The 27,455-nt window shown below is 32.5% G+C and overlaps 1 protein-coding gene across 1 annotated transcript; it reads left to right on the top strand.

The window, feature by feature from the left end:
* The first annotated feature begins 565 nt into the window (after positions 1-565).
* Positions 566-26,783, top strand: LOC111035733 (protein tincar). The gene is made up of 9 exons (XM_022317477.1): positions 566-766; positions 11,994-12,311; positions 13,094-13,243; positions 14,753-14,946; positions 16,691-17,339; positions 18,125-18,284; positions 19,708-19,846; positions 20,839-20,988; positions 24,657-26,783. Exons 1-9 carry the CDS (start codon positions 631-633, stop codon positions 25,491-25,493), a joined length of 2,733 nt encoding a protein of 910 aa, XP_022173169.1. The 5' UTR covers positions 566-630; the 3' UTR covers positions 25,494-26,783.
* Positions 26,784-27,455: the final 672 nt, after the last annotated feature.

The following is a 27,455-nucleotide window of genomic DNA, read 5'->3' as shown; positions in this document are numbered from 1 at the left end:
TACTCGCGACGCACGGTTTGAATACCTCTGGTGTAAGCAGTTACAGAAATACGGAAAAAAATACTTGTTCAGTAATATTTAATTTATTCGCTTTAATATCAAACCTATATAGCCCATATACGCGTAGTATACTAATATCGGAGGTGTAGACTCGAGTTTCTTACGATAATTCGGTAATCAATGTTACTGACGTGACACGGTCGGTTGGTCGAATGGCCAATGCGTAGAGTTCTTGGTTTTAGGTATTAAATTAATTCAAGTAGGTATATTACGTATTTTGGACAATATGTATTATGAAAATATATTGAAATACTACCGTTGGCCATTTCAGTAAAATGATAAAATGTGTTGGTGAATAAATTATACTGCTAAACTAAAATGTAATGAAAACGCGCCTATACAATTTTTACCAGCAATATTACAGCTGGTCATTTAATTGTACAGGCAATATAAAACCGTCTTAAATGAACCCAAAGTCACCCCAGACACGACTGTCATATGACGACATTTCCTAATTTACTCATATTATTTATATGATATGTCATAATCCTATACTTCTATATTGATTGGTTTTTTTTTATTTCCACAGGTTCAAAAACGCTCGTGGGAGATGTTTGCGAGCCGGACGTGATGGCTGAAAACGGCAACTACGGAGGTGGCAAAACACATTTCTGTCAGCTCAACAGCCTGTGGTCCGTGTGGTACGGTCTGCTCGCCACCGTGCTTAATATCTATTCCGTTTTGTTGGCCACTCGGAGACTATCGGGTAAGACTTTGCACATAAGCTGTATTACGGTATTATAGTGACGTCAATGTCGAAAATTCTGGCCATGTCTCGGTATAATGACTATTTAATAGGCGATTTCAGTAATGCCGGTTGATACCGCAGTTGTTGTTGGTAATATCGACGGTTTGTTATATCGTTCGGTTATTGATTGATGAGTTTCATCGATCTATACAATTTATGAATCGATATCAGGTGTTTCCTAAAGAAATTATTATCGTATATATCCTCTCGTGAAACTTAATATTACCTTTTAGTCTTGGCACTAATTTTTGACGGTAAGATGAATGGTGGGGGGGGGGCGTGTACAAATTATAGACACTATTATTTTTCTGACAAACGAATAACAAAAGTATTTCAGCCCCGATCATGCAAATAATTAATATGCTAATTATACATTTTTTTTTCTTAAATTGAGATGTGGGTGAACACACATATATTATACTATTATTATACATGTAAATTAAAAATTACATACTTTGACTATCAATTTTGGACTTGGTACATAATGTCTGGGAAAGGTCAACAGTGCCTAACCAAATAATTAGCTATTGTCAATAGTCAATAGTCAATAATGATTAGTCATTACCGAAAACGACTGATTGCCAATATTGACCATAATATATTTGTAATATTATATACTATAGTATACATATTTATATTTTGAACAATATTCGGTTTGACTCCCTAATTATTATTATGATAAATAGACTAAGGATATAGGGATTAGATTTTTCAGCGCCGATCAGTTTTTTTACATTTTTCACATTTGTTGCGTGTTTTTGCAAATTTGTTTTTACTTTTAATGCATTTGGTGTATAATTTATATACATTAGATATAAAATAATATATAATGAGTAATGCTTTATAATACCATGTATTGGTGTGCAAGTGTGTTTAATTCTCAACTAAATTAATACGTTTTGTACATGCAATCTTGGAGTACTTATATTCCTGAAATTACATACTTCATCTCAAAAAATAAAAAAAACATCACAGTTTAAATATTATTAGGTTTCTCTGTAAATTATAATGTACATTGGGTCCGGGGGCCACGTGCATTACACTAAGACGGCCCTTGGTTGACTGCACCGCGTCTGCATACAGATTAAAAGGGGCCTATGGGAAAACGTGATTTATTAGTGTGTTTCAAACGGTCGTGTTTTCCTTTGAGATTTTGTAGCAATGGGAAAACTACGTAGTTCAGCACGACTATTTGTTTCGATTATCAGAGCGTTGAACGCCAACGAATAACTGACTATAAAAGTATAATGCGAAGTGTAGTATTTGGGTGCGTGTACATCTCGTATATTGTGTGTTTTTATTTTATTCGTCTTGCATGCTGACGGCAGTAAGTCATATTGCGATTGATGATGAATGATGATGCATCCATACATGCGGTGTGTAGTGCATTACTGCATTATATATATATACAATAAATATAGTCTAATATAATATAATATATGTGTGTGTGTGTGTTGTATTATGCTATTATATATAGGTATGGTAATCTGCACTGTATATATATGAGCCAAGTGAAAAATGCAACAAGACGCATTACGATACACATGATATTATGTACTATTATTTACATGCGAGGAGGAAAAGAGTGGAGAGAAACTGAGATTGTACATTTTATAAATGCGAATAAGGTATAATGTATGAAAATAACGAATAAATAATAGACACTATATTGCTGTAATATAAAGCGTCTTTATATTTGAACCCGCAACACTCATTTTATCAGCTAATGTCAATTTTTTTTTAAGTAAAAATGTTTTTTAGATTGGTAGAGAGTATAAATATTATAAAACTATTTAATTTTAGACCTTTTAATTTAATACTCCGTGGACATTATCGAGTTTTTCAATTTTATATAACATGTTTTATAAATACAAATAAAGAAAACCGATAATATTCCTATTGATAATCATAATATTATAACTACAATAAAACTGAAATCTTGTCATTTTAGAACTACAAAAATTAATCATCAAAATTGTATGGTAATTAATTGCATTAAAAAAAAAATCATCATTCTCTATAGCAAGTGATGAATATCTGCGTGCTAGTTCTACAGGGAGTGAGACTTAGGTAATGATGTGATATGGCAAGGGGATAAAATCTAAAAAAAAAAACAAAATAAAATAATAATAACTAAAGCGAAATCTGCGAAAAGGTAATGTAGCGAGAACATGATGACTCTGCACTGCGGATGTGTAGTGAGGACTGAAAATAAAATAATATATTATTATACTTACCCGGGGGGGGGGTTATTTCGAGCTTCTCGTGAGTGTCACGTCCGAAAAAGATTAAGTACCCAGTCCAACGGTCATCGAACAGGACGCTAAATGGGTTGTGCCCGACCAGTACTAATCGGGGTGCGGCCCGTCAACGGCGGAGACTGCGCGTATATGTGTACAGGGTGTATAGGAAGACCTGATAAATGAAATGACTTGTTCTAATCAATATTTCTAAATTTTTGTTCTGTTTAATTTGTTGACTCATCACTAGTCACTACACGTATAATATGTCATTTTTTATTTTTTAAACTGAAAGTAAAAAAAAAATTAATTCTGATTTAAATGTTTTTTTTTTTTTCAAAATAACCATTTAGTTTATCTGGTTATTAGAAAATGTTCGATCGCAAAAACATTTATCGAAGTCATGTGGTTTATTTTTATGATTTTTTATGATGCCTAATTGTTTTATGTAAGATACATTAATTTGAAAAGTCATAACATTTTAAAAAGATATATTTTAGATTTCACAAGCGCTTATTTAAATATTCTCATAAAAGATTTTTAAAAAAATGGTGTCTTAATTTAAAATGTTCTTTACGACTGGGACAACTTTACTTAACAAAAATAATGAGATTTCAAAATTTTCAAAAATTAAACTATATTATATGTATGTATTGCCTTAAATAAATGATTTTACAATCACAATTTTTCAAAAAACAGATATTATTCAAATTGGTTATTTTGATGATTCCAAAATAAAATTATTATATTTATATGTGTTTACTGTCAGTATTAGGAAAATGAAAAAAAATGACAGAGCTCTGTAAATTACATTAAAAAAAAAAAAAAAAAATGTTGATAAGAACAAAAGTTATTTCATTTGACAGGTCGTCCTGTGACACCCTGTATAACGATAATGATACGGTCGACATCTGTGAGACAGAGATCGACTGTTCCGGCCTAATCGTGTACTCGTGTTGTGCTGTGGTGGCAATGTCGCCATGAACACTCAAATCGATCGTGTAAAATCCTGTTGGAGACGTGTCGTCGGCATTAGTACATATAAGTAGGATATAATAATGTGTGGTCCGGATTTATTTCAATGGACGCGGTCGCTATGTGTACCACCGAAAGACGAAAATTAATACGACTTCAACACTCAGAAAAGGTACAAGTGGTACATCAATATTGGTATAATATTTTATTCTTATTATTATTAGAGGACATAATATTGTACCAAGTATTGTTGTAAAACTGCTCCGTAGATTGTTTCCGTCGTTTACACGCCAGTTGAGTTTAATAATTTATTATTATTGTTCTGGAAACCGCTCACCCCACTTCAAAGTACTCTGCGATAATGCATTGTGGAATTTTTACAACTATTTTAATAGCGGCTAGTAACATTATTCATTATTATCGGTGTTTGTGCTCAGTAAGAGTAATTATTTATTTAACATTTAAATTTTCTATAACGCTATTAATATTATTGTTGGTAATTAAGTACACGTTTTTAAGGATCAATTATATATTTCTTGAAAATATTAAAACAAAATAAAAGTTTCGATGTAAACACATGTACTAATCATTTATTCGCAGTATTTTGTATAATAGATTCTGATATCTTAGATTCAACCTTGTCAGAAACGTAATCAGGAAGGTCAGTGTCAACCTGAGTTTGCAGCACTGTGTGCCCATAATATTATTATACATATTAATATAAATATATAATGTGATACAATTGAATATAAATGGCTCAAGATTATTTAATATCGTTATTAGAAATTAATGTTAACAACCTATTTGACCATTGATTACTATACTTCCATTGATTTATTCTTTGAAATTCCATCATCGTCATATTATTTATGCTTTTAATTCTTCGTTACACACTTTGAGTTTCAACACAATTCCAGAATTTCTGAATGTTTTTCTTTTTAATAATAATAATAATAATAATTTTTTTTACTTACCTAAAACGTGACCTGCAGCAGGTCCTAAGCTTTAAAATATTTTGAGACTTACCTGCATTTGATGCCGAGGAAATGGAAAATGGCTCTTCATTAAATTATAAACTAAGAAATACCGTTTAAATACAGAGTTAGTACTCACCCTTTTCATTTTTATTTAAAATTTTCAGATACAACATATTATTTAGATACCTATATGGCAATAATAAATTTGTAACAGTAAAAACTTTATTAAGCAATACAATAAATCAATTTTAAGTCATTAATGTTTTGCATTATTTTCGTTTTGATGTTAAATTTGATTTCTTAATAAATAATTAAAAATGTAATGATATTGTGAGATATACAATTTAATATATTTATGGCTCGAGGACATGCTCCGAGTGTACACCGTCCTATCTCCTAGATGGGTTACCACCCGGGATTTTTAGCAACAAAATCCTTGCCACACATACAATAGGTGTTTCAAACCAACAATTTTCCCAACAAACAGCTATAATGGCCATAGTTACCGGACTTAAGGTTGATGAAAAAAACAATGTATATTATATTTGTATAATTTATGTATTTGGTAAATCGTTCATTGCATTCAAATCCATCGTTGTAGACCAAATTAAATAATTATGTCATTATGTCTGAGAACTTAAAATGAACACTAAATGACTCATAACTCCTCCTAAATAAATTTCTTCGACTTGCACTGAGAAGTATATATTTTTTTGAATAGTGATTATGTAATGGAATTTCTGATGGATATTCACAAAATCTTAGTTTGTTAATAAAATAAGTAAATTCTTGATGATTACATAGTCGTTTAGACTACATATGAATCATGTTTTACAAATTTAAATTAGTATGCAGTATACATCCCACACAGCATGATGTACACATTGATATCAATGTGCATTTATTTGTCGTGAATCACTTTATAGCAGTCTAGTTGAATCATGACAAATGTTCTTTTCTTTTTAACATACCCACCCAAACCTAACCATATAGATTGGTAATATTCAAACTTTAAACGAACATTTATACATTTTGGATTTGTTTATTTATGTTTCAATTATATAATTTAAAATATCCAATTTTAATTGTGTTTATATCAATTACCTGCACTTTAAAATTAGGATAGGCTACGTAATACATTTTATTGTGTAGGTAGTTAGATACTACTATACGATATTTCTAAACGGTTTTGGGCCATAACAAAAAATGAGTACTTTTTTTTTAAAATTCAATTAAGCACCTTTCTGCGTTACATAATTATGTAACCCACTATAGGTATTTCAATCAAATTAAAAATACATACACAAGTATACAATTATAAACATCAAACAACTATAATGATTAAGCATACAATTGAGGTGTTGTACACAAAAATATAATATTTTAAATAATTATTAATGTTAACATTTAAATTAATATTCGTCGAAACTATCGACTTGATAAAAAAAAATCTAAAATAATACTAATAACTGTAGTAGATGGATTATAATTTAATCCATTTCCAAAAATATTAATCCACGAACAGAAAAAAAAATCAATCTAAACAATATAAAATATATAAGAACAGGCATCGAGTAAATTTAATGTACAAAGCAAATACAGTGAAACAATCTCAACCAAATCACAAGGGAATACCCCGGAATAAATAAATTACCTAGGTATTGCTTGGAATAAATCCTCAGAGCGATGACAAAATCACGTCAAGCTTTTAAGGGTTCGGAGTTCGTATTATTATCAATATTAACATTAGAAGTCTGCAGAAGCAAGCAATTATTTTACTTTATAACCATACATACAACTTTCATACTTCACCCACTTATGACTGTGTGATTGTCCGATACGATTCCGATGACGTTCAAATTATATTATACGCTCGACAATTATTTCGGGTGGAATACAACTCAAAGGCGTCAAGTCGTAAATCACGTACGTACCTTTAGTGTACAGCGAGACAATATATTACCCTCTACACTCCGCAACTCATCTGAACCCTTACTTAATTTACTTGATGAAGTGCCTCTCGGCTTTCATTTAGTGATTCTATATCGGGTTGATAAATCTTATTTCAGCCACAAAATTATATAATTTGCATGTAAATAATTTCACCACCGACATTATTAGAACTCTGCTGGTATTATTTATCGTATTTATTACTTTTATCCGTTTTTGAGGAAGGGTCTTCTCTCTTTGGCAAACGATAAATTAAATTTATTATGAGTACTCGACGTTTAATACCAATTACCATTCATACATTTTGGAAAGTAATTAAATGCTATTCAACGATTTTTTATAATTATTTATTTGATAAATAACAATAATTACATTTTAACGGATAACTAATTTTTAATTGAAGTCAAAAATGATTGGAAATTGATTACTACAATAGTTTTTAAGTGTTTATTTAATTTCTCAATTAAAACATTATTGGGTTGATTTTAAAAACCATTTGAATAAATTATTAATGCTAAAAGCTCAAGTGATTGATTGCAGTAATACAGAACTTTTTAGACAATTTCAGTTAAAATGTTTAAAAAATATATAAGTTAAGTTATGCAAGTTATAGTCATAAAAACATATTGTAGGTTTAAAATTTGGTTTAAAAAAATAAAGTACTGATATGTACTCTTGTTTTGATAAACCTATTTGTTTTTATTGTTTAGTGAACGTAAAAAATAGAATGTTTAAGCTGACTCTGAATAAATGAGTTTTTTATAATTAATAATAATGCATATGGTTTTTTTAATAGTAATAATTGTTTATACTTAATTTGTGCTGCATAAGTTTATTTCAAAATAAATATTGATATGACGCTTATATGTTTCACCTCTCTTATGCTAAATTTGATTTATAACAATTACAACAACTTGGGTGATTATTCATATCATCATCAATGATTAAACACACAATTTTGATTTCAATAATACTGTTGTGTGAATATATAATATTTTTTTTGTTCCTAAAAATGTTTCCAAGTTTTTTTAAATTCTTTTACTACCTAAAATGTTCCCAAATCATTTAGAATCTATATTCTGTAATATGATACAACATTACATATCTAATATTCAACATTCTGAATACTATTATATACACATAATAATAAAATATAATATTATATTATATCAGTTATATCAGGGTGAAATTGAATGCTTTTTTTAAAGACCTTCTATATGATTGATTATTCGTATATTTTAACAAAACAATCGATGTATAACCTCCTCGGGGTACTCAACTTTATATTGTGTAGAGCTACTGGGATGTTAAAATATCAATTATCTTAGTACACATCTCGCTGTTGTAACAACATATATGTAATATTACAATATGTAGGCGCCTATATAATGCTATTATACAGATTGCCGATAACAATATATATTGTTATGAACTATATTCTCCGAGGAAATACCTAGTCGAAAAATGCGCGCTACCTACGTTTATTTTATAATAACGTACAATAACGTACAAGTATTGTGGTTCATCTATTTTAGAAAACTGAACGCGACCAGGATGGTGAATATAAATATAAGACCCAAACAGTTTTAAACTTAAAAATGTATTTTAATATTTAATAATGTATAATAACTTATTTGTAATTATAAATCAATTTTTTTCACATAGTATTATAACTATCAGTTTAACCCGAAGTAATAAGCAAGACTTCATTCGGTCACTTTTTAACGGTTTATGTCGAATTACTGCCAACGTGATGTTGAGTAAGTGATAGAGAGTTAATACAACGGTAGTTTTATCACTATGAAGATGAATGATGAAAATAACAGCAAAAAAAAAAATATGGAATTATTTTGGTACCAAAAGTCAATATCAACAAATATGAGTTACAATATTATAGTGTAATAACATAACGTAAACCTTTAAAGAAATTACAAAAGTGAAAAGAAACACGTTTTTTGTGTAGGAAATATTCGTGGTTCTTATCAATGTTTTTGTAAACCTATAAATAAAAAAAGAAATATACTTAAAAATCCATAAAAAAAACTCCTTTCTGTAAAATCTGTATTGGCACCTTTCAGAGAAGGGGTTGATTTATCATACCCTGTATTCACCAATATGATTTGTGCAACTTGGCTGACAAAATTTCAACACCGTAAGGAGTATAAATATTAATTTGAAATTTATTTTTATCCCACATAACTCTTACGTAGGACCATCTCAGTAATTAAACATGTATGTTAGCGTTGGATAATCTATGCATACGAATAACGTAAAAGAGCGCCTTATATTATGCTACTGCCAATAGTAAGCTGACAGAAACTAATGATTATGAAAAGCCGTATGCCCGTATAGAGTAGAATTATGTATCATATTAAAGTCTCGTCTTGGCATAAGGTAGGTACAATGTAATATAAAGCACTGCTAAAACTACGGTCGCGGTCGTACTCACCAGCTATGGGTTTTCCGACGAATTTCGGAAAACCTTATATATTCGTCATATACTTATCAGTTATCAAGTACACGGAACATTTCGTCTTTGTGTGTCACTCGGTTGAGGAAAATGAAGGCGAAAACTGTTTCAATTATTCGATGTTTGAGTAGTTTATGTACTATAATAGTATAATGATGGTTCCGTGCAATCACAAAGGCACGTCTGCCACTGAAGTAATAACATTCCAAAGATTCTGTCGTTATGTGACACGGGTTCATGCCGTCGTATTTATACAAGTTATACTGACATCAAAACGACGACAGTGTTTTACCATAGAATCTGAATAATCCCCATATTATTTTCACATAAAATAGTTTTAACACATATTACATACTATTATATTATACATTCTATTATACGTGCCCGCATGTGTTGACGTGTTGTCTCCGCCTTACAAACGTACAACACTGCACATTTTACGTTAACAATAATCCACCGTTGTTTTTGAAATAAAAGTGATATGACCCACTATAAGATTTAAAGGTAAGATTATTATCTAGGGCATCTCGAAGGATTTTATTGATACTATTATTTTTAAGTAAGTTATTATCATTTTAAAATGTACAAAAAATTTAGAGTTCCAGAAAGGTCAGGGCTTGCTTCTTAATAAAAAAATTTCAATAAAAGCCTCCGAGATGCCCTAAATCTTACCTCTAAATTCTATACCAGGTCAAGCTCTCTAATTTTGGACTTTAAAAGGGTAAAATATATTATTGTAAGCTTAAAATTTTGCTATATTGTACGTTTGTAAGGCGGACAAAACACATGCGGGTGGACGTACTGACGCCCTCCTAGTACAAAATGTTTATACTCTTTAGAGAGTAGGTACCTATATCCCCACTGTCCAACTAATTTTTTGTTGTTTTTGTTTAATAATATTGTCACATACAAAATATTATATAATCTGAGAATATTTCGTTTGTAAATTTATTTTGACTCGATTATAAAAAGTATTTTCAAATTTTGTTTATTTTATTTTAAACATAATATAATAGGTACATAGTACCTACTACTACCTATTAAATAGAGATAGGTAGATAAAAATACTATTTTATTCAGTTGTTGACTAAAATATGATTATTTATAAATGTATTCAATATATTGTTTCTCAATCATTTTTCTGTGATCAGTAAGAGAATAATAAATTCCAGCTCCATTCAATTTTGCTCCGGGAGACAAATTCTTTAACACGGCACTGGTTTTAAACATTTTATACTATTATTTATTTTTCACTTCTTTTCGCGTACTTATATAAATTTAATAAAAAAAACTCTGTAAGTGAGTGAGTTGATGATAATATTACATGATATTATGTAAACTGTAGGTATCAAAAATGTAGTGGAAACTTTAAAGGCAAACGGAATACGATGACGTACTTATAAATGAACTAGGAAAGTTATCAAAAGTTTCACGAGATAATACATCGGTAGGATGGGAGACACTCAAAACTTTAAGGGTACAATATATACTATACATATACTGCTAAATTATTATCATAAACGGTTTTGCGCCGCCGACTGGTCCCCTGTATGACACGTAGCTATACCTACCTATTACTTGTACTGCACGATCCAAGTCTATAGTAGTTGTGTTTACCATAACTAATAATATTATGTGCGTACTCAAATTGCGTTGGTATGCAAATTATTGAGACCCGAACGTGCGTATTACGGTGCACGTTGTTTATTCGTACCGATGATACGCACAAATAGCCTACTCAAAAGTCCAGTCAAAAGTTTACTCAGGTACAACAAACTTTTATCTGTATATTTTGGATTCAATTTAAAATAAGGTATTTATACGGAATACTATTAGATAGTCTGAGACCACTTACGTCGAGTTTTCGTAATTTGTTTATTATTATTCAATCATCGAGGGTTTTTGTATGATACTTTAGGTATCGTAGTTAGGACGTCTTGAAAACTGTACGTGACCTTCTGACTTTACTACATTACTATACATGTATGTGTTACTTCCACGAATAATGTATATAGTAATATATTAGTTTTATCATTTTATGATATGCAAGAGGTGGGCATTTGGACTAAAAAATTGAGTAAAATATAGTTTTTAATATATAATTAGAGACTTTGTGAAAGTTTTATAAAATAGTATGTACTGCGTAGACAAACAGTTATTTATAAATTAAGTGTAAGTACTTACACATCCAAATTTAATACGATAAAGTATATATTTAGGTATATAAAATATAGTGATGAACAGCTAATGATAATCATTAATTATTTATAAAATAAAAAACCTAATATTTTTACTGCTTATAGGTATCTATAATTATATTAATTATAATAATTAAAATATGTTTTACGGTCTTCTTGATGACGTGTGCGCACTGCATTGTATAGTAGTTAGCTAGTAAGTTAAGTAGTTAACCATAAATGTAATATCAAATCATTTTTAGAAGAATAAGTTTGCCACCATAAAATAAATTATTGCCAGCCCACACGTTTGAATGCTACCTGATTGAATACAAAATCACGTCATAACATTTTAAAATACGTCTGTATAAATTTTGGTTTTTAAAAATATTTCAGAGTACTTGGAAGTAGTATGGCCACCGAAGAGCGTACTTCCGCCCCGGTACGAAGTTCACTGCTTCGTTGCCACCATCGGAATGGCCGCCGTGCTGGTACCTTTGGTGGCATTCACCGCCGTCTTTCGTACTGGAAACATGGCCAACGATTCGGAAAAGCTTGGCAACTTGTTGGACGTCCGTCGCCGCCGCCTGTCATCCTGCTGGACCCACGGGCCGCCGTCCTCTTCCACTCTACACTCGTTCATGGCACTCGCCCTGCTGGTAGTCAAGCTCATGATCGAAGCCAGGCTCATACAGGCCGGTCTCATGTCCACAAGTAAATAATAATAATACATATCATATTGCGTGTCATGAAATAAGTTATGGAGGTGTGAGAGGTAATGTTGCAAAGGAATATGTAAGCGATAATGTCTTTCTTTGGATTTTTTTTTTAATTGAGAAACTCTTCAAAATATATTTTTAATCATTAAAATTGTTATTCTATTTTTATACAAAAATGTTTTATAATATTTTATGTATTTAAAACATTAAATGCGTGTAAAATGTTTTTTTTTAGTTAACGTAGGAATTCACTATATAATAATATTGTTGACTGCTGTAGGAATTTTCATATCCTTGTTTTTAATATTCGTGTAACGTATTGTGTCATTTTTAATTTTTACTCTCTTGTGTAGGAATGCTTACGTACATAACTTTGTTTTTAATCCGCTTATCAACTCATGTATACTTTATGACGACTACACACATTTTATATTTTTTTCTTAATTAAGGTCGTGTAAGAACTCGCTTAACCCCGCTCAGTCAACCCCAGAATATTAACCCGACAGTGGCCTAGCATTATAATATTAACTGTAACTAGGTGAATTATATAAGTGTATTATATATAATATTATAATATACAGTAGGTACCTAAATGATGCCCTGCGAGGTTGGCCTTTTCACTAATTCCTACACACAATAGGAGCGTATATTGTTATGTGTACTATGAATACCTATATAAATTATTGTTACGCACGTAAAACACAGTGCAACCCTCAAACAATGCGCGCGACGTAATCTACTGCCTTTCTTATCTAAGCTTGTTGTGTGCGTTTTCAGATAATATTTGGAATACCGACTTGGACTTTCTGGTCCTCGGCGGACATCAGTCCAGTCCACCCAACATCACTCTTAAAAATATGCACATCGAACCCAAGACACAGTCGGTACTCGTCCCACAGTCGTCATCGTCATCGACCAATAGATCATGTAAGTATCATTGTAATTTTTGTAATCATTCAATGATTATCATGATTTTAATTCATCTATCAAGCGTTTTTTTTTAATCAACCATCCAACATTTTTTTATTTTAAAAATTGTTCGGATATACAATGATAAAGTTATATAACTATCGTTTATGATATAAAGTAGCGATGAATTATTGCATTCGGTATTTTTCGGTATTTAATTTATATTGAGAGGATTAATTTATTTTTCCTCCGACGGCAAATATTTAAATGTTTAACCAAATGATATAGTCATATAGACTATAGTATTATGGATAACAAAATGTTATCTGAAATAAATTAAACAGATGACTAAGTAGCTAATACAATTATTTTCTTTAGATAAAAAAAATATGATTTCACTGGAAATCTTTAAAACTATTATTGCGGTCAATGTTATATTCTGTTTATGTTATTATGAAACCTTTTAAGCCGAAAAATATTCATATTTTCAATGTATACTATTTTTAGAATTTTGTTTGAAATTGTGATTAATGACATAATTGATGTAAAACTATGCACTAAAACTATAGTTAGGTTATGTTGCGTATAGCACTTGTATTTTGTAGATGAATAGAAATTATTACACATTCCTTTTTAATGACACATTTAAAGCTAATACATAACAGAACAATTCACAATACTATAAAATCTAAGTATTAAAATTATAGAAATAAAAAACAAATACAAACATTGAACAATAGGTACTTAAGCAATAACAGTGGCTAATTTGACAAAAATGTATTTAAATTATTTTTACAACTTTTTAACTATTTAAATAATTTCCAATTGCATTTTAAAAATAAAACATTTAGCATATTTTGTCAATTCGTTATGAATAAGTGCATAATAGGCGCTTAGGTTACAATTTTTTATCACTGCATTTGATTCATAATTCCAGTTATTAACTACTACTTTTTATTGAAATTATTATACACATATAACAGCGAGTTGGATATACCACGTACGATATACAATATACAATACGAGTCGTATACTAACCTCGTATTATGTTATATTATATTATATATTACTCAATCACATTAATTCATTAACTATCAAAAATAAAGTGATATTTTTAAGGATGCCATTATACAATCAAAAATATTTTATAATCCCAATCCAACGTAGCAGGTACGTGTTAATAATGACTTCGGTGTTTTTGTACTTAATACATATTACGTATTTTGCACTATAAATGATCAACATTTGTTTGCATAGTCATTAGTTTAGTTTTATAATGACGTTCCTTGTTTTAATTTATAAGCCACATCGGTTTGCTTACCTAAAAGTTTTGTACACATATCGATTGCCGAACAAACCATTTGTTTTATCAATAAATAATAAGCATTTAAAGTTTGGACAAGTGGAATAAAATGGCAAGGGATAATCCGCCAAATTTAACCTGGCCATCAGTACTCCACTCGTCTATAATAGTCCTATCGCCTATGTCCAATATGCAATACCGATTAAATCCCAAACTATTCGCAGATGCTGCGGACACTGATGGGGGCATGTCCATCGAATTTTTCAATTACGCTATGGCTTTGTTCATATATTGCGGACGGTATGCGTCCGTTTTTTGGGAAACTAACAAGTGTTTCGCCACCTTATTCTCCGTCCAGCTATTCGCCAACGCTATACATTGCCTGTCACTGTACCTCTTCACATGCATCCTCTACAAGGTAAGAAAATATTACACTTAGATATCGCCATTTCAAAATGTATATAAATAATAAATGTATAATAAAAATGTATATTATAACTATTATATATACAATAGAAACGCATAAAAATATAATAATAAAATCGGATGGTATTGTAAGTTTAGTGGATATCGAGGTTAGGTATATCAAACGGAATTTCCAAATAAAACAATTGTACGAGTCTGTATTTATTTTTGTAATTATACAATAATTAGGCTTAAATCGTTTAAATTTGCATTTATAATTAATATTATGAAAATAGCTTGATTTGAGTATATAAAAATAAATAAAATAACGGTTTCGGTAAGGTTTGGGTTTCATGTGATTTCAAAGGTTACCTTCAAGTTAATTTTGGTCAGCTGCACTGCTGGACACCAGTCATTCCAAATTTCTACTCCAGACCTTAACTTTTTCGTTACTCATTTGTTATAACTAATTTGTAGCCACCATTTTAGCATTTGGCATCTAACCCTTAGAACTATGTGGTCACGTCAAAGTCGGCCTTAAATTCTACGTAGAAAATTGCAACTGGCTTCAAAACAAAAGTTTCTACCAGTTAAAATTCGAAATGGTGTACCAGTGAGGATTCCAGCTGATTTTCGCAGAAGTCGCTCGGTTTTCAAAAGTGTTTTGTTCCAAGATTTAAACAACCTCATTTTATAACTGGTACCAAAAGTGAAACTTAATTAATTATTAAATATTTATACAATAATAAAGCTGTACACATTATGGCATTATTCTATATAATTTTAGGTTCCATATCATTTAATAGGTATGAGTCAGTCAATAGGATTTGTAATAACTTTTTAAATCTAGTTAAAAATACGCCTTATAATAATATAATTAGTAATATACTATCACAATATAAGTGATTAGTGATAAGTGATAAGCGATAATATTATGTCGGTATTAAAACAGTGATCAACTCAAATTATAAAATACATTTTGGGTCAACAACATAAGTACCTAGAAAACTGTAATAACGCATAAAAATCATTTAGATTGAAGATTTAATTATATTGTGAAATGTCATAATTATCTTCCTCTAAAATCTCAGGGGTCCGGTGTCCGAGGTTCCAGAACTAATCATACACTATTACGTACACGTTACTGTGATCCCTTATCTAAAACTAACAAAGTTAGATTCTTACCTGTCAGACTGACGGCTATTATAGTGGACTAACCCACTGGATCCTTGCTTTGACTATTAAAATTAATACCGGGTACACATGACCCGTGTTGTTTCACCCCTTGCAGTAGTATATAAGGTGAGGGCTAGAAGTGAGCTGCGTGGACAATGTCGGCACGAGATGCGGACGATTGATGCAATTTGCACGAGACTGAAAATGTTTCTCCTCCCGGACCTCCACGTCATTATTTATGTCAAGCCTCCACCACCTCCGAAAACGACTATCGATGTACTGATCATCTTGTCGTCGACGAACGAACTGTTCTTGCTGCTCACGTTACCTATACATTTCTCAACAGAACAGCGCGAGCGTCATGAAAATTAATCTTATTTGGACAGTAACTTTGCAACCGCTGAGTAGCGGGTAGGTGTTCCACTCTTTTTACGCACTGAGCGGAAAAATTAAATTTGTCTGACTGTTCAACCGGCATAAACAATTCAACTTTGTGGTGTAGGCGTGACGAAAAAATCATTTTAAAATCATTATAAACGCATTATTACTATGATTCTTATTATTACTTTGCCGTGCCGCAGATGCAAGTGTTGGGCGTCTGCAAAATGGTGAAGGAACTACCGGCTGGGCCCACCACTTACCACCTGGTGCTGGATCACCTGGACACCGCTGTGCTGTTCACCGTCACCACCGTTCTGATATTCGTGTCCAACTCAATAGTGTACTACTACGGGTACACGCGATTCAGCGGGTTCGTGAAGCGGCAGACCGGCGGCCGGAAGACCGTGGCCGATGCCTACTCGAGCCTGATGCCTTACTGCGCCAGCGTGCTGGCCCTGCTCGCCGTCGTCGCGTCCGAGAGCCCTCTGCTGTACAACGCCATCGTCGTGTTCCGGTCGTCCCTCAACGGCGTTGTGTTGGCTTGTCTGCTGAACTCCACCGCGCACGTGTTCGTCTGGATAGCCATGTGGTCCGTGCTCACGCTCAAGCCCTGCTGGGTGTTCAATCTGCACCTGTTCCTGGAGTACGACCCCAGGGGCGGCGGGTGCAGTGGTCCTGGCGGCGGTGCGGCTGGTGGAGGCGGCGGAGGTGACGACGCCCAGCGCGTGCCCTTGCTGGTGGTGGCCCAAGGGGCCACTTATTCGCTGACCGAGAAGACGGCCAAGCGCATCGTCACGTCCGTGGTGGAACGCGTAGTGGCCGACTACACGCGCGTCGCTGCGAACTCGGGTAAGCCTGCACAAAGATATTATTATTATCTCTCTGCGTATACTACTACTACTACTACCAAAGTTGGGCAAGTTAATAAAAGTAATTGATTCGATTTAAGTTATAAGAGAAGACAAAATCGATAAATTAGAAGTTCACGCAGTTAACAGACCATACATTTAACTCGATAAGTTGAAAGTTGATATGGAAAAAATGTTTTCAATATATTTTCACTAGTATAGACAGTAGTGTGACTTCAGCCAATGGTTAATTTATGAAGTATTAAGACAAAAAAATATATTAGTAGGTAATAACTTTGTAAAATCTACAAAAAATGACTTATTGAATTTCATTAATAATTTAATTTATGAAGCTTTTAATAACAATCAAAAATATCTCCCGAAGATAATATAAATACACGTTTGAAACATCAACGAACTATTCAGCATAGCGACTTTTCAGGTTTTTTTCTGTACATGCATGCATTACAAATAAATAATATCATTTAAAATTAACATTTATTATTTATTAGTTTAATCATTATATAAAGTGTTATGCACATAGTGCAATAATTACATATATATATGCACTCCTATAAACATTATGTTATTAAAAATGTAATGCCGTTTAATATATTAAATTATATAATGGATGAATTAAATAATTTAATAATGTGATTGGCTATATAAAATTATAAAATCCGGAACGTTCGGGGTTAATCTTTGCTTCTCACCATGTACTAGTTCAACCCATGGCCGATTGAATTATTTTAATATTATTATTAAATAATACTACTCTTATTTCAGATAAACACAAACTTAAAAGAACTCCAAAGACAATGAGTGATGAACAGATATACTGGCCTAGACCAAAGTCGAGTTCAGGCCGCAGTTGTTTAAGCGAAATGGAAGACTCGGACGAGCCGTCTGGCTGTTTTGGTTGTAAACGGACAAAGAAATCTACGAAGTAAGTGTATTGAAGGTGAATTCTTTCTAAAAACCACTTAGAATAACTACCTAAGTGATTAAAAATGTCTTTTCGTTTAAATTTTAAAATATAGCATCCATACCGCCTTTCCCGATAATCAATACTCGTTTGTTCTGCCTTAAACAGTTCAGAGTTTCAGATAACAAATGAGAATAATTACAAATAATTTTCATAATTATTATAATTATTACTGTCTTACTGTCCTAGTAAAGTTATGATTGTTAACCTGCGGCATAAGAGATCATCTTTGTTTTTTTCAAACGGTAGCCAACTGAAGATTGCTTACTATGCTTTATTACAAAACATCAATTAAGAACCTTCAGTGTAACGAAACAGTCACACGTATTGTCAATTGTATTTAATGAGAAACGATGGTAGTTCTCTTCTGAACGCACCTACGTATTAATTACAATGACTTTTAACAATGAATGACGGCATACGAAAACAATGCCAAAAATAACTTGTCAAAGAGAATAATCGTCTTGTGTAGCGTAGACAAAAAAAAAATGTTTTTATCTTAATCATTTGATATCTACGACGTGCCACCTACGTTTTTCTTGGGATACAATTGTCGTTTTATTCAAGTTCATTATACCTAAATTAATAATAACGTACTCGTATTCTTATACAGGGTAATTTTTTAACGGCAAATGTTAACTATTTTAAGAAATATTAAATCTTCAACATTTTAAAAATATTTTTTAGTAAGTATTTAAACTGTAATTACAATATGCAGTTCTGCCAAATGAATATTGCACTCTTTGTCATTTAATCATTTAACGTGTGATTATTTGATTATTTGAGTTGTAACTACACTTAGTAGAAATCAATCTATATACTTGGTTTTATAGTCTAAAGTCGAGTAATTTTGTAAATATTTTTAAGAACAAATATCAAATATTTAAATGATATTTTTCTCGTAGATAAAAGTATTTAAACTAAGTTAAAATTAAAATAGTGTGCGTGGAAAATGGCAATGAAAGAATCTCATACTGTGCGTGATTTACAACTAATTCTATCCTTTAAACTTTAACTGCTAATTAATAAAACAATATGTTTATATAACAATATATTCGATATCTGTTCAGTTTTAAATACATCTTAAAGACCAAAATCGATAGTCTTAATGATTTGAACAAACAACAAAAGGGTGAAAATAAAGGCAATACCCACATAATACCTAAGAATTGCAAATTGTTATTCAACTTGAATTGTTTAAAAAAATATTATTTACTTTCAAAAATAATTTATTAGAATGAGTTTTAAAATAATCATCTTAGGTCGAATTCGAAGCACCACGACTTTCGGTATACTGTATAATGCATGTATACCAATACCTACCTATATGTTCGATCGAACTCATATTGTTGAATTTAATATAAATATTTGTTTTTTGTCACAGAGGCATACCAATGGACAAAATCGACCGAAGGGGAGTCAGTCCAGAGGACGATGGTGATTATGCAAAGCTCCGAGAATTGCCGATGGTAGCTAGGGCTACGAACGACCACAGCGACGACAATACGTCCGAAGACACGAAGGTAAGAATAAAAAATCGTTGTTCGTGATCGAAACCCGCCTCTCGTATCGTTTGCGTGTCTGCCAATACTCTACGGGGTGTTTAACAATACTTGTGGTGTGAATCCACCAATAATAATAATAGTGTCTTGTATATGCAGTTCTATTCCGTTCGACTTTTAACATTTTATAACTGTATTGTATAGTCCCGTTAATGCAAGCAGCAAATTCGTATGAAGAGCAAATATGGATTCTGGTTTCGGATTTTTTGACTTTACCGACTCCAAACACCGTCAAGTGTACTCAAAATGTCACAACAATATTAATTAGAATAAAAAGTTACTGTCGTGGACGAGCGAGCGGCAAGACACCCCGTATATTATAATGATATGTTGTTCTGCTCTGAAGTTTTTGTTTGGATTGCATGTCTCTTCAAATATAAATTGCGTTTCCTGTTTATTTTGCATTATATTTATAGCAGACAGAGTTCCAAATTTCTTTCGTGTAAACGACAAGTTTAAAAGTGACATTAAATGTCTCGTCTTTCTTCGATCGTACGATAAATAAAAAAAACAGTAGCTTGCATAGTTATCAACAATTCTGTATTAAATATTTTTTTTTTTCATTCTTAGCAGTGTTTTCAAAGAGCTGTAGAAAAACGTAATTTTATTTATATTCACACCTATTACATCAAAGCCTAACCGTTTTGTTTCTACATCATTTTTATTTCATTAGGTAGGTAATTAATAATATTAAGCTTTTAAAATGTAATAAAAGTATTTTATTAAGTTCTGTACAAGTCACAGTTTTTGAGACAGTTTGAATTATTTGATTTAGTTAAGGTTTAAGTACAACATATTTTTAAGTTTGGTTCCATTTGGGTTTCTTATAACATTGAAAAAAATTAATTTTAACCTTAAAAATCTAGATAGTACTAGATAGTACCTAGTACTACTAATCTTATACAACTTTGGGCCAAATGCGATTGTGTAATTTACCGGATTTTCTCATACAGCTTTTGGACACGGTACGGGAAGGTGTAATTACGTACGCCAGCGCCAACACAAGAGAGTTGTTTTACTCGCCGGCCACTCCACCACCCCCGCCACCACCCATCCAGGAAGACATAAGTTCAGCTGCGGAATTCCACGCCAGCAAAACCCAAGTGAGTACATAATAGTATAGTATACCATTTTCGACGATAAAATAGAAACAAACGGTCGAATCCGTTGTTGGGTACAATTATTTATCTTTGTACCCGATACAATCAAATAAAACGCTGTGCCTGACAAGCTAATGAATAATTTAAAGTTTAGTTAAGTTAAAAAAATATAAAACGAAAATTAAACAAATTAAAAGTTGACAGTTATAACTTATAATTACATTTTAAAATAACTTTGCTAATTAAAAATAAAAGTATCTTATTAACTTAAACTAACCGTTTCTTTTTTCAAATGATTTTGTGTATTCGACTTCTGTCAAGAGTGAGGGGAGCGTCAACATAAATTAGTAGCAATAAAATATACCTGCAACATTCATGAGACTTACTGCCGGTTTTAAGTTAAAATTAACTCGTCATTATATACTTGTCAAACTATAATGTGTAAACAATTAATTTAAATTAGTAAAATAAAGATGAAAAGAAAAGAAAAGAGTAAAAAATCTAATAAAAATATCTGTGTGTTACGAATGTCACGATGTAATAAGATATTACAAAATAATACCAACAAGTTAAATTATTATTAAATACTTTAACTTAGCGAGTTATCAACATTACTAAGCCCACCAACACGAGAAATGTCGTTTTATTAGCTTTCAATGTGTTGATATTGTTTGTTTTTTTTCATTTCGATATAATATGCTTTGATTGCGACCATGACATTTTATCACTTTGGTCTATTTTATCATAACTGGTGGTTTATTTGCTTATGAAAACATTTGTAATTAATAATTACATTATATACATATCTTATTATAAGCCAAACAAAAGCTGATCCGAATTCCAATACGCGTAACGAAACCGATACATTTGCCTTATTATTATTGAGTCCAGTAATAATAAAAGCATTATATATTTTATAGTTATAAAATATAATTCGTTTAATATTAATCGATTACGCACCTATGACATTAATTACTCATTGATTTTCGAATCCCTCGTAATATTGTGGATGTATCCATAGTATATCGTGCTGAAATTTGTTTTGCACATGATACGGACGCTTAATCGAATGAATATAGGTGTATTGTATAGGAATACAATGTGTATTACCTGTGTCTACGCATTTGCACACATTGAAATGAGTAATTAGCAGCAATTCCATTTCATGACCAGAACATTTTTTAAAAGAGATGGCTTGACAATACAGATAATATTATACACACCACCGATATTATCCCGAAGCACTCGTCTATATTTAGTCTGACATTTTGCTATATTTTAGATTATTACATTATATAGTAAGTGGATTTAGACATTTATCAAGTAACACGATTTATTATATCCGTTGACCGGCTTTAAATCGGTTGAGTGTAAACTTATCATTTTATTCGTCAACATGCAGGCAACACGCGCGTGCATGCACACATACAATAAATAAATATATATATATGTATAATGTATATTCCCTCGCGCATATAATCCTCCTAAAACTTTCTGAATCTCGGAAGTTTTGTGTTAATGCTGAATTCTATATATATATATATATATTTCAGCGTTGGGTTGTATACACGCATCGTTGTGTATAGTGGTTCGACTGACTCGTGAGCGCTACACTGAGAATTTATAAATACATTCTTCACTCGCAAACATTCAGCTGCAGTATTTTTGAAAAAATGTTATAGTTTGGAAATTTCTGGACAAAAGATAATTAGTAGTCAAAAATGAATATATCAACATCTTTAATGTATACTTGTAGATCAATTAATGAATTAAATAACAAATTTATTCAGGTATAATGATATGTTGATCGACCAGGAGGGAGTGATTGAGGGAAGTGAGTGATTACACTAATCGAATCATCTCTCACCCCCTGCCTCAAAATACTCCACCATTTGTAGATAATCAATGATTGATAGGAGAACTATATAAATTAAACAAACAATACTACGATAATCTATATTAATTATCTATTAACCACTTTGAGCGGATAAAGAATGTTGGCTATAAAATAGACATACTTTTGGAAATTATTGGGGTTAATATTAACATGTCTAACATATATTAATATATTAATAATATTCCAATATTTGAATGTGTGCGGACATAATTTAACTCTGAAAGTGGATAGTATAGCTCACAGTAAGCCCGATACATGTTGGAATCGAATTAACAATTTTAAGCTGACAACCAATGAAATGAAAACTAGATATTATAATATTTGTTTTTGTGCTCTATAGATAGCATCTGTTGGCGGTGAGGTGAGTGTCACTGCATTGAGTAGGATCATCTTTCAGTGGCTGTATATTACACTATCGCAATATCCACGCTTATATTTCGGTGACAGGACGAGCTTAATTTTTATCGTCTCGAAAGTTGCCATTATTCCCGCACGTACATCCCTCCTGTTGTCGAGCTTAAAAAGTTAGTCTGTTTAATTGAACGCCCATTTTCGTCCGTATTTCCTTCGCGGCAAAGCCTTTGCGTTTTGCCTGTGTGTACACAGAAAACGGCTATTAAAAAGTTTCAGTGACGTCCTCCGCAACAAACAGATGACTTCGCCCTGTAATCTCGGAGTTATTAAATAATCGCATACCTGACAACCTAACTTAAATATACGTAGTTTCCTCAGAGTGGACGCTCGTTCGTTTACGGTTATGTTGGACATCCTCCTCATCGAAATAATGCGTATCTTACAGATTGTTTAAGATATTGTTGATATCGGCTGATCGAAGAAAATATTTTAACTCAACCATTTTCTGGTCTAGCATCAGACATTCAGAGTAATAATTTATACCGTTGCTGAAGAGTTCAGGCTGGAAACCACCTCCTCCGCTGTTGCAGTTCTATTTAACCTTAATATTTTGGTCTATACGGACTCGGCATACAATTGGGCTAAACACTCAAATACTTCAACAGTTTTCAATATGTATTTTTTAACAATACTAATGTCATAAAAATTAATGAAATAGAAAATATAATTTAAATATCTAACTTTTAAAATATATATATTTTTCTTAGTTTATAAATTATACAATATATACAACATTAAAAACATAGTCCTCGTATAAGAAGCATAAGTGATGTGTTTTTATTTAATTATAATGAGGCAGCTTGAGTGGACTGAGGAAAAGATACCAACCAGTGAAGGCACTTTGACGCTTTTAAAATATATTTCGTTTAAGTTTCGTGGGTCTTTTGACGGTAGGGATTAATGTTTTGAAAACTTTTATGGCTTCTTATGCCACTATATTCTTGATCTGTTCAATAAGAGTATATCTATAATCTTTCTTGACCAATAGTACTTAACGACTTTGCTTTAACAATATTTAGCTTTGAGAAGGATCTTTTACGGGTGCAACTTGTTACCGGTACAGTAATAAATAACTTGGAAAATCACAACAGGCAGATCATTTTATTCGTTCATCACTTCAATTGTTCAATACATTTCTAGGATTTTAGAACTGATTTGTAGTTAGTGACTGTATGAGAAGTCAGTATCGTCACAGAACAAAAAAGTAACCACAGTCGAAAAAGTCTTATTAGTTATCATTAAAAAAATATTATATGAATAAAATATCAGCTATTTTATACTCAATAGTAATTCTATGAATCGCAGACGCATGTAATAATATTATAATCATATTAATTTGTTATAACCGTTTTTGTTACAGGTGTCCAAGCAACATCAACAAGTGCGCGATCACGCGTATCGTGGTGGCTTATACAGCAAGACGATAGTGGCAGGCCAGCAGGGACCACAGCGCGTGGGTGGCCCTGCGTCGGTGACGGTTGCCGACGATTTCGAGGAGGAGGACACCGTAAAGTCTGAGTCGGAGGCATCCGCGACCGGCCACTCGCCGCAGGCCGCGTGCAGCGGCCACAGCGAGTCGTCCAGCGGCGTGCACTCCAACAGCAGCCACGACACTGCGGCCACGATGCCGCTGCCGCCGCCTCCACCCCCGCTGCAGTTGTCGCCGGCTGCGTCCACATCCACACTGTCTCCGACGGACGACGAACAGCGGCGCCGGGCCAGTTATGCGGACCTGCAGACAGTGGACACGGTGGTGATCCGACACAAGGGCGGCCCGGGGGCCAAGGCTCGGATACCTCCGGATCCGTGCACCAGGCCCACGAACGTGTCGCTCAGCTCGTTCACGGAACCTCGGGGCGCCCGGAATCGGCCCGGCTCGGTGCCCGGCTGGAGGACGATGCCACATAACGTCGCGCCGCCACCCCCTCCGCACACGACGACCGGTAACCACGTCATGGCGTCGTCGCACTACCACCAGTACCAGCAGCAGAAGAACCATCAGCAGCAACAGCAGCAGAACCAGAACAACTATCAACAGCACCAACGGCAGTGGTCGTCGTCGTACAATGGCGGCGGCGTCGGCGTCGGCGTCACCAAAACGTCGGCCGTCCGGTCGCGGAACCACTCGACAATACCCACGCACCACAACGGCGTCAGGCTGTTCCAGCAGCACCAGCAACAGTCGTACGGCCAATAATATTAGGCCGCGAGCCCCTATATTTATTATAATACTGTAAGAATTATTATCGTAGAGGATAAAATAAAAAGACGCCCCCGGGGTGTGGAGGGATGTACAGCATCCAGCTGCTTTTTCGAAAACAGTTCGACTAAATATGAATTTCGAATTGTATAAAGGTACTAACTATACGGGTCGTTTCCACTACTCCGACGACCTCTTATTCTACCTCCGTGCGGAACAGTCAGCCAACCGACCCCCTCCTACCATTCCTGAATAGGTAATTAAAACGTTCTAGTCCCCCTCTTCTGCCCCGTTATCCATGTATTATGTATGTATAGTAGGCGTGTTTAATCGACACTATAGTTTTGGAATTATTACTATTATATAATATTTAACTATAAATAAATTACGTATCATTATTTAATATTACTATTGAATATCATTTGTCAACTATATGTTATATACCTTAATTATTGAACAGTGACAAACGACACTATAAACATATTTTAACGCATAATGTAAGACCCGTATATAATATATAATAATACATATTATATGAATATAAAATAATATATATGTTTACCTCCAAACGACCCAATCGAATTTGTCGCGTTGAGCTTACCAAATATGTTTTTTTTTTTTTTTTAAATTTATCACCCGATAGACTGAACGACAAACTAATACGTAGGTGTACGTAGAGTAGAGTGAAAAAAAGACTCCGTCCTTGTCGCCAAAGACAGTTTCGAGCGAGCGCAGGGAAACGGGACACAATTATTTGTACACAACAAAGTGCATAAACTTACGTTGTGAAAATATCGTATCATATATTATAATGTACTATTATTCGTCATATATTATTATATCGTATTCGACTTTATTTTAAACAGATTATTATAATTATTGTTCATATACATCGACAGTGGAATGTCCGTTTACGTTTTGAGAGACAATAATAATTACAGTAATATAACGTTGTTAGCTGAAGTGTAAAAAAAAAGACACTCCTAACGGTAGGCACTTACCGGAATCCGAGGATTTTCCGTCGATAAACGATTTCCGCCCAAACTCGACTTTTGTCGGGATTTGTCACAGGTTTTTTTTACGAGCGAGGGAGAGAAATCTAGCCCATAATATTACTATTGTATCAATATCTATATTTGTATAATTTTTTTTTTTTACAAGATATATAACCCAACCAACTCCGATTACGACTCGTTATTTCAATCGATCCATTTTGTTTTCACGATTCCCTTCGACAGACTGTTGTTATCCTTGGTGCTATATGATACGTTTATAATTTTTTTTTTATAGTTTGGGCTTTTCTACATTATTTTCATACAACCTTTTGTACTATACTTTCTGTTTGTTTTATTTTTATTATTATTATTATTTTTTTTTATACTCATTAAATAACGTTTTATATAATATATATTATTATAATATAAGATATTTACATACCTTCATGTTCTTTTTATATACATATTAAAATTACGTGTGCGCATATTTATAATATTATTTTAAGAAACATAATATTATTAAACGACAGTATGTTTAGTCATATAAATTATAACATTATATTTAGTGATAGTATGGCGAGTATTTTGTGCACGCCATAGGTGTACTGCCCGAAGAAATCGGGAGATAAGACGTCGTTGTTTCCCTCGTTCACCACAATATTATGTAGATAGCATTTACTACAGATATAATAATCAATATGAACAATATACATAATAATTAATTATAGTGTCCGTTGTATTTACGATATTATTATTGATACTTAGATATTATGTTGTGTTTTATAATTTTAAATAAAGATCTCATTTGTAATTTGAACCAAAATCACCGAACTCCTATATAATTGTAGTCTAATACCATCAAATTCATTTTTATCCTGCTATAAACCGTTCCACCCGGCACACTCGTACCTATTTATTAAATCCACTAAATGCGTATTCGTGTTTCGCTGACAATATAATAATA

The sequence above is a fragment of the Myzus persicae genome, unplaced genomic scaffold (assembly GCF_001856785.1).
Source record: "Myzus persicae strain clone G006 unplaced genomic scaffold, MPER_G0061.0, whole genome shotgun sequence".
NCBI lineage: Eukaryota > Metazoa > Arthropoda > Insecta > Hemiptera > Aphididae > Myzus > Myzus persicae.
The sequence above is the reverse complement of the archived record's forward strand: the minus strand, read 5'-3'. Positions and strand labels throughout refer to the sequence as shown.